Source organism: Cricetulus griseus, chromosome 2 (assembly GCF_003668045.3).
Source record: "Cricetulus griseus strain 17A/GY chromosome 2, alternate assembly CriGri-PICRH-1.0, whole genome shotgun sequence".
NCBI classification, from domain to species: Eukaryota; Metazoa; Chordata; class Mammalia; order Rodentia; family Cricetidae; genus Cricetulus; species Cricetulus griseus.
This window is the reverse complement of record NC_048595.1, coordinates 1,382,337-1,391,174: the sequence shown is the minus strand read 5'-3', so window position 1 is coordinate 1,391,174 and position 8,838 is coordinate 1,382,337. Positions and strand designations below refer to the sequence as shown.

At 52.6% G+C, this 8,838-nt stretch overlaps 1 protein-coding gene across 1 annotated transcript; it reads right to left on the bottom strand.

Annotated features, from left to right (window-relative positions):
• Positions 1 to 600: 600 nt before the first annotated feature.
• Positions 601 to 6,731, bottom strand: Tnfrsf14 (TNF receptor superfamily member 14). Its single transcript, XM_035438866.1, has 8 exons — positions 6,663 to 6,731; positions 5,831 to 5,939; positions 5,296 to 5,421; positions 5,041 to 5,196; positions 4,180 to 4,270; positions 2,147 to 2,310; positions 1,406 to 1,437; positions 601 to 1,248 (listed from the first exon to the last, which is right to left on the bottom strand). Exons 1-8 carry the CDS (start codon positions 6,729 to 6,731, stop codon positions 1,150 to 1,152), a joined length of 846 nt encoding a protein of 281 aa, XP_035294757.1. The 3' UTR covers positions 601 to 1,149.
• Positions 6,732 to 8,838: the final 2,107 nt, after the last annotated feature.

Here is an 8,838-nt window from a genome sequence, read left to right as displayed (position 1 = left end):
AGAATCAAAGCCACTGAGCAAGATCACATCAGTGAGGGTGTGGTGACTGCACCTCCTGCCAGTGGGTGCCCAGCATGACACGGGGATGGGGTCATCCTGGGGCAGCCACCATCACAGTCACAGGACAGACAAATATTTGATGAAACACAAGATGTCTATATAGAGACAGGGTATGTAACAAAAATATTTATTTCTTCTAACAAGTAGGGTGAAAAAGAACAAATACAAACATAATTTAGAAAATTATTCTGAGGACGGGAGAATGGCTCTGTCATTAAGCATTTGTCCCACAAACATAAGGACATGAATTCTTGAACCTAAGTTCATCCCCAGAACTCACTTAAAAGGTTTGGCGTAGTGGCGTCTTCTCCCAGCACTGAGGAGACAGAGACAAGGTGGTAGACTAGTCTGGCTGAATTGGTGAGCCCCAAGCTGGCTCAAGATGCACACACACACACACACACACACACACACACACACACACAGACACACACACACACACACACACACACACACACACACACAGAAGAAAAGAACAGAAAAATCATCTTGTCCCAGCCTGGAGGCCCACAGAGGTAATCATAGTTACTTGTGAGGCTGAGGTAGGGGATCAAATCTAAGGCTAGCCTGAGATACAGGATGAGTCCTGACAGCTTCATAGGACTCCTCCTCAAAATAAAAATGAAAATATTGCTGGGAATATAGCTTGGACCCCCAAAATAAACGAATCCCCTAATGCCTTGTTCACATCTCACTAGGTACACCCCAGCTCCAGGACGCAGGGCTCACCAGCCCAACAGACGATCAGGCCTGGGCTTAACATATCCAGAACTGGCAGAAGCCTAGGGTTTAGACTGAGCTGTTCTGGACTGACTGGAAGAGCTGGGCAGTAGGGCCAGTGGTAGCTGCTATTGACACCGGAGGTTTTGGCTTACCACCTCCAAGGATTTGGGTGAAGGGGCACATGGGAACAGATGGGAAAATGTAGAGACCCCTGGACCCCATTTAACAGTAAGAATGGTAAAGCAACTCCTCGACTCTGAGCTAAAACCTCATCTCCACTGTTGCATGGTACTGGAGCAGCCCAGGGCAGCAGCCACGCTCCACAGGCATATGGAAGTTTCCCACTATGGCCTCTCAGGTGTCTTATCACACAGAATCCATACAGTTGAAAGCTGTCTCTTCCTCGGCCACAGCGAGCCCAACCTCGGTGACTGGCAACTTGACAGTGTTGTCTTGTTTCTGCCCCTGCCAGAGAAACCCAGGGTGAGGTCCCACCTCTCAGGCACCAAGCAGGGTGCTGCATGGTTCTTGGGAGCATGTAAATCTCAGCATAGACCAAGGAGTTTGGTCCTTCATCCTGAGGGACCTCCTCTTCCAACCCAAACACCTCTAGCAATGATACCTGCAAAGGCTCCAGTTCCTGGGCCACCTGTCCTGTAACACAAAGACATCAGGTCATGAGAGAAGCTGAAGCAAGACTGGCCAAGGGAGATGGGTACACAGCAATGGAGAACCCACATTCTGGGCTTCCAGCTGTGTGGTCTACCCCCAGAGTCTGACATTCTCTAAGAGTAGAAGTGGGCTTTGGACATGTGTCAAGACCCATAGGAGGCCCACCAGGTCAAAGAACAGGTCTGCCCACCTTCCTGGAGGTCAAAGCCAACCGCTCACTTACTTCACAGAGTTAGGGTTTGCTACTCCCATGAGCAGGGATTGGGGATGGGCTGCCCGACCCACCTCAGAGCCCGGGGAACACCAGGGGTGAGCACACAGGGGTATGCCTCCTCACTGACAAGAGTGTGACCTGTTTGGTCCTTGGTGTTCTTTTTGGCTTCCCTGAACTCCAGGAAGGCCCACAGCTTCCCAGGCCCAAGTTGATCTGTAAACAAGGGCTCTGGTGCCCAGCTCAGCACAGAACAGCTGAGACAGAGGAAGGAGACTGAACAAAGAGAGGGGAAAAAAAGAGGAAGGGGGGAGAAGGAGGGGGAGGGACGGAAGGAGGGCCCCAGAGAAGCCACCTGACAGCTGGGTTCTGAGGAAAGCCTTCACCACTATCCATTGTGCAAAGAGAGACCCAACCCCTGCAAGGACCCTTAGGATGCCTCTGGGGTCCTGCGGCCTGATAGGATGGGATGTTGCTCACTGGTATGCAGTATTTTTCTTCCAAAGTAGATGCAGACTGCTAGTAAAGCCGCCAAAAGAGCCAAAGAGATGAACAAAACGACATAGAATTTCCAGGAGAAGGAGCAGGTGACATCTGTGCTGCTGGTCCCACGTTCTGCTTCTTTCTGAATCCATGAACTGCACCTAGGAGAGAACAGCCGAGAGATTTGGTGGGAGACCTAGGCTGTGGGCACTGTGGGGGGCCAGGGTCCATACAGCTCAGAGCCACTCAGGTGGCCAACAGCTCTGAGATAGATAGGACTAAGGTTTGTCACAGTCTTCAAGCCATTCATGGAGAGACAGAGAAAAGGGAGAAACAAGACAAAAGGAAAGAGGAACAAAGGAACAAGACAGAAATGACAGCAAAGAGCAAGGAACAGGAGGAAGGAGGGGGCAGGGAGGGAGGGAGGGAGGGAGGGAGGAGGAGGAGGGAGGGAGGGAGGAGAGGGAGGAGGGAGGGTGAGGAGGGTTGATAGGGCAAAGCTGGGGACTGAAGCCAAAGCAGTGACAAGCATATGGACGGATAGGCCATTGTGCCTTTCCCTAGGGAAGCCGCACATGACCACCCAAGGAAGCATAGCAGCCCTCAGAGACCCTGAGTTCTCAGGTTACCTATAGGGTGTGGGACCCACATTTAAAGGGGTCCTGGCTCAGGTGGAGAAGAGACCTCACCTGAGGTCATCTTTGTGGTGATCTGAATGGAAATGGCCCCCAAAGGTTCATAGTGGCTCTATTGGGAGGTGTGGCCTCCTTGGAGTAGGCTGGCTTTGTTGGAGGAATTGTCACTGGGGTGGGCTTTGAGGTTTCAGATGTTCAAGCCAGGCCCAGTGTCACTCTCTCTTCCTGCTGCCTGCTGGTCCAGATGCAGAACTCTCAGCTACCTCTCCAGCACCATCTCTGCCTGCATGCCACCTTGCTTCCCACCATGACAATAATGGGCTGAACCTCTGAACTGTAAGTGGGCCCCAGTTAAATGTTTTCCTTAATCAGAGTTGCTGTGGTCATGGTGTCTTTCCCAGCAATAGAAACCCTAACTAAGAAATCATGGCCACATCCATGACTCCCACACTGATAGGGTGGGAACTGGTCACATCCTGTGGCCTCCTGCCTAAGGCCCAGTGATCTCTGGGAGCTCAGGCTCACCCATGTTGCTGTGCAGCCTACTGAGGGTGCATGCCACACCAAATCCAGTGGATTCTGTGTGACAAATTCCTCAGACTGAGGCAATAACTCTGGGCCGGAGAAAAATTCTGAGCCGTAGTTCTCATGGCAATCTCTGCTCTTCTATTCTTTTCTCATATTAACGAAACGTTTCTGAAAGTCTATGCTGACATTTTAAACAAAGTATATAGATGAGAAACTGTCCCCTGAGACGTGATCACTGACCTCATCTCCAGGAAAACCAGCGCTTTTCAAATCATTCACATAAGTACAAACAGTATTGACGAAAACTTCCCCAACAATAAAATTTCATATGGCTGTACATTTGTAATTGAGGGTAAGTTTAAACATTTGGTAAAGAGTGTATTTTGATAAGAAAAAGTCAAAATAGCTCAATATTTCAAAGATTCACAAGAGCTAGGCGACAAACGTTAACAATAACTGACCACAAAATTTATTAGCCTGATCTTAGAAAATAGGCGGTTTTCTGTGGTCACCCTTGAATGATTTATTGTTAGCCTTGGATAAGTTGCATGTACTGTGCCTAGTAGCTTTGATGTCATTTGCTCTATCTGGGTTTACTTCAGTGAACCCAAACTCTGAAAAGCTATGCTTTATCCTGGATAAAAAGCCTTGCTTGAAAGCCACAAAATACACTCAGATTCAAACTGCCTCTGTGTTTGTTTCTGTTTGTCACCACCGAATCCTTACCCAGCTAGTCTTCGAGAACCCTCATCCCAGGGACCCCCACTCCCGGCTGGGGTGGTCTGTGGCAGGTGCAACTCTGCTGGCATAGGACACTCATCTCCCAGGGGAACAGAAAGTTCCTTCCCCAGGGTACAGTTCACCTACTTGGTCCAGGGCAGACATTCCTCCTGATTTCCTCCAGGTGAGAAGGTTCCTGTCAGGCAGTCAGCACATACAGTGTCCTGGCTATGATTACCTGAGGGTCAGAGAGAGACCACAGAAAACACTGGCCTCAAGCTTGCAGGGAGCCAGGCTTCCCTGGGGAGGGGCCTGGGAATCTGTCTGTTCTGGAGCCTTCCAACCAGCCTCTGTGGCTGGTAGAGGGAGCGGTGGTGGGAGATGATTCCCTGAGGATGCGTGAGAGGGGCTGGGTAGTTGTGGGACGTCCTGGACAAGGAAAGGGCCTCATGTAAGAATCCGGGTTCCTTGTCCTTCACTGCATAACCCTTTTGTGTGTCCTGGACAGATTCCAGAAGGGAGGAAAGACTGGCCTCACACTCACATCTGGTGAGTAGTGAGGTTGGCCTAGGTTACCCTACAAGTCAGGCTCCCTGCAAGGCATCTGAGACGAGACTGGATAGCTGAGGTTAGACCAGAAGTGGGAGCCACTGTGCTGATCCAGCTCCCCTTCCCTCTTCTGCCCTTTGCCCTCTTCCTGACTCACCAAAAAGCCTTTTTCTCTGCCTTCTCCTGCCTGTCCCTGTTCTGCCTTCCCCTGCTCTCCTCTGCCCTCGGTGGCCTTCTGCCTCCCCAATCTTCTGCCGTCTCAACCTCCCTTCACCTGTCAGCCTATACCCCTCTCCCCTCTCTTGCCACCAGGACTTGTCTCAGGTGAGTGGCCTGGGGGGTGGCCAAGGTTTCTACTCCTTCTGAGATCCCTGAATTGGAGGGCTTCTGAACACCAAACAGCAGGGACACCGGGACAAGAATGGACTCAGAGGAGGAACCTACAGTCATCCAGCTCACCTCTCTTTAGTACTCTCTGTCCCAGAGGGCAGGTGGTATGCGGCAAGCAGGTGGAACAGTGGTCCCCATCCTGAGTCTCACAGAAATAGCCTGGGATGCAGCGGCACACAGTGTCCTCCCGGCTGGAGCACTCCCGCCAGGTCACTAGGCCCATGTCTGCCATCAGAGACAGAGCAATGAAAGCAGCCACCCTCCAGCCGTCCCAGCGCACCAGGGAGTGCCTTCTGCACAGCCCACCTCCTCAGGAGCGCCTACCTGGGTCACAGACTCCGCAGGACAGACATTTGCTCAGGCCATTTGCATGGGCAGTGTATGTCTGTGGGGGACAGGGGGCACACACTGTGCCTGTCCGCTCACTGCAGGCTTGCTTCACATGGTAACCTGCAGCCAGGACCCACAGTTCCTCAGTGGTGGGGAACTGCAGAAGCCTACCCTGCACCCTCACCCAGAACTCCAGCAGCTATGGCACCAACCAAAACAAAGGCCCCACGGGACCTGTCAGCCCATCTGCCTCCTGTGTGCCCTCTATGGACAATCCAGAAGTTCACAATATGGGACCTCCTGATTCACCCAGGACTGGCTCTGATCATAGCCCTGTTTTTGTTTCAGCCTCTGATTCGGCTGGGCCTACCCCGCACAGCAAAGGTGCCCGAGGCTGAGGAATACAGGCTGCCAGGGGCTATTCCCGGACTGAACACTGTACAGCCTGCATCTGCTGAGGACCCAGAAGCCAAGAGACTCAGGACAGGAGCTTCCCTGGCACAGTGATGACTCCTGGAGCTGCTCCTACCTGGGTTGCACATGGGGCAGCACTCGCCCCCCACAGAATACTCCTCCTCTCTGCACAAGGGCTGGACAGAGATACACTGCAGGAAGTTCAAAAGGAAGACACACAACACCTGGGAGAGGGGAGAGTGTTGGAGGGGACCATCTTCCCTCCATCCCATGGCTCCTCCCCCAGGTGGCCCAGGGCCTCAGTTCATGCTCTGCTTTGTGCACTGGGGAAGCAGCAGCCTCTCAGCTCACAGTCTCTGTGAGACAGGCTCAGAGCTCACACCTGCTTAACCTCTCTTCTGCCTTCTTTCTGGGCCTGACCTGGGGAGGCAGCAGGGTCAGCTTAGGGTGGACTCAGAGGCTGTCAGCAGAGGTGGGAGCAGCTCTTCAGGGTCCTAGGGGAGAGCAGCTGTTTCTGGCTGGGGGTCAGTGCCCACTTGAGCAAACAGGTGAGACACACTGGCTCCTGATAGCCTGCCCTGATGTCTACTTGCACTGTAGGAATGAACATGCTTGTCCTCAGGACAGAGTTGCATAGGGCCTGCCCAGAGGCTCTTCCAGGCCAGGGCCTGCCAAGGGCCACCATGCCCAGGGCACCACCACCTGCTCTTAAATGAGAGCCTCAGCAGGTGCCTGTGAGTAGAGGCCCCTGGGGCCAGCCTGCCTGTGGCCTCCCAACATGAAGTTGTCCTCATACATGTCCATGTCTAGATATCCAGCAACAAAGAGCCCCCTGAGCAAAAGGCCCAGACAGAGCCTAGGTGGCCGGTCTGAGGTGATCTATGCTGTGGCTGGAGCTGGGCTCGAGAGGACAGAGCTTGGGGACAGGAGAAGGCTCAGGGACTCACCAGCCTGAAGGTGTTGTCTGTAGGGGCCTGGCTCCAGGGTGAAGACCCCCATCCTGGCAGAGGTTCCATGTTCCTGATCAAGACACTGCAGGCCAGGAGCTCCATGGGCCTGCCCCCCCCACACACACCCTTCTCAGCCCATCGGCAAAAGATGAAAACGAAAGAGAAATGCAGTCTGGGTTTTGAGATCTATAGATTAGGTGGGGGGAGGAGAGCAAAGGAACAAGAGTTCCCATTTGCACACACCCAGACTGAGCAAACACCCTGTGGAAGTTACGTATGTCTCCCGGGGCACCTCAAATACCTTGCTGTTCCTCTTGGGTTTTCTGACAGGCAGACAGACTGACATAGGAACCTCAGCCTCAGGAAACTGGGAGCTTTATCTGTGAACCACCTCCCAACATAGCAGACAGGACCTCCCAGGAGCTCCTCACCACATTCCCCAACACCACGGCCTGATTCCTCAGCCTATACACTTATGGCCCTAGCAATGGGAGCCAACCTTTATCCTCGAAGGGTGAAGCAGGACTCCTTATTGCCCTGGGGCAACCTTGGGCCTCCCCTGCCTGTCTCTGCGAGGGGACAGGCAGAAGAACGGAACGGTCTTACTTTCCTGCCTGCGGATGTGGGCGGGGTTTCTTACTACAAAGCACTAACGCTGTGCCCTGAGCCAGGCCTTTGACCATGGACCTCAGTAAGCCTGGAGGTGGGGTTTCTATAGTCCTAGGCTCCAAAGAGAACTGAGCGACTACAACATAACACAGGAAGTCAAGTTCCTCAAGATCCTTCAACCTGTGCTAAATGCTCTCTCCCTCTGCTGTCACAGATGGTTGCTCCATCTAAGCCAAATTGGTCACTACCCTCATAGGCTTGGCTGGCACACCAGCCTTGGTCTGGTTTTCTTCATATCCAAGTCTTGCCCACACCTAGAACTCACAGGGAACACTGTGGGCCAGCCTAGAAGACAGTTGGTCCTGGCCCACCCACAGCTCTTTTTGGGTCCTGACTAACTGCCCTAATTTGGATTACTATTGCCAAGTGATGAAACACCATGACCAAAAACAGCTTGGGAAGGAAAGGGTTTATTTGGTTTACATTGCCACATTATAGTCCATCATGGGAGGAAGTCAAGCAGGGTAAGATCCTAGAGGTGGGAACTGATGCAGAGGACACAGTGGGTGTTGCTTACTGGTTTGTTGCCCATGGCATGTTGCTCAGCCTGCTTTCTTATAGAGTCCAGGGATGGCACCACACACAATGGCTGCCCCTGCCTCCTGTCAATCACTAATTAAGAAAATGCTCTTTAACCAGATCTTATAGAGGCATTTTCTCAGTTGAGGTTCCCTCCTTTGGGATGTGTCTAACTTGTGTCAAGTGGACATAAAGCTAGCCAGAACACTAGTCCACAGCCCTCCAGAATCCCACCCCAAAGGGATACCAAAGAATCTGCTGTATGTTGCAGAGGCTGTCCCACACAGCCATCCGTGTGCCCCTGTTTGTAGTAGTCAGTGCAGGGTGGCTAGCCACAGAAAGTAAAAGCAGCACACGCAGACAGGAACACACCACTACCAAGTTCCTGGCAGTACAAGCCACAGGTACTGAGCTCAGCCAGCATTGCAAGGCTGTCCACTGATAAGGATCACACTGGCTACAGCCACTAATGTCCAAAGGTCACAACTGTAGACTCAGAGAGAAAAAGCTAGTTGTTAGGGCAGGAGCAGTGTTTCTAAATGGGCATGAAGAGAGGTGCCCTGTCAGGCCAAAGCTTCCTGGGCCTGGGGTCAGGTTGTTTCTGACATCCAGCTGGGTCACTTGGAGGTGGCACTCCCAGTCCCTAAGGCTCTGAAGTGGGGACCAGATGGGGGTCGCATTGTGGGTGCCTTCGTGAGATTCTCACCTTCATCTTCCAACCTTGTAGTACAAGGGCCTGTGGGAGGGTAAACTCTTCCAACTCCTCTTCTGGCAGCCCAACATAGCACTGTGGGAGCTTCCAGTAAGGAGAAGATGTACCCCATCCCACAAGTGAGCCCTGAGAAAATGGTCAAAGCCCTATAGCTCATGGTTGCCTCAGAACATATAGAAAGAAGGCTCTGGGCTGCTGGTATGTCTCCTGGCTCTCAGAAACATGCCCCAGGGTGGGGAGGCCAGAGGCTTCTGATGAGATTCCCAAGCCACC

Coding starts and splice junctions, on each gene's coding strand:
- Tnfrsf14 (XM_035438866.1), bottom strand. CDS start 6,731: ATGGAACCTCTGCCAGGATGGGGGTCTTCACCCTGGAGCCAGGCCCCT. Junction 5,940..6,662: donor CAGACAACACCTTCAGGCTG/GTGAGTCCCTGA, acceptor CCCCTCTCCCAG/GTGTTGTGTGTCTTCCTTTT. Junction 5,197..5,295: donor CTGCGGAGTCTGTGACCCAG/GTAGGCGCTCCT, acceptor CTCTGATGGCAG/ACATGGGCCTAGTGACCTGG.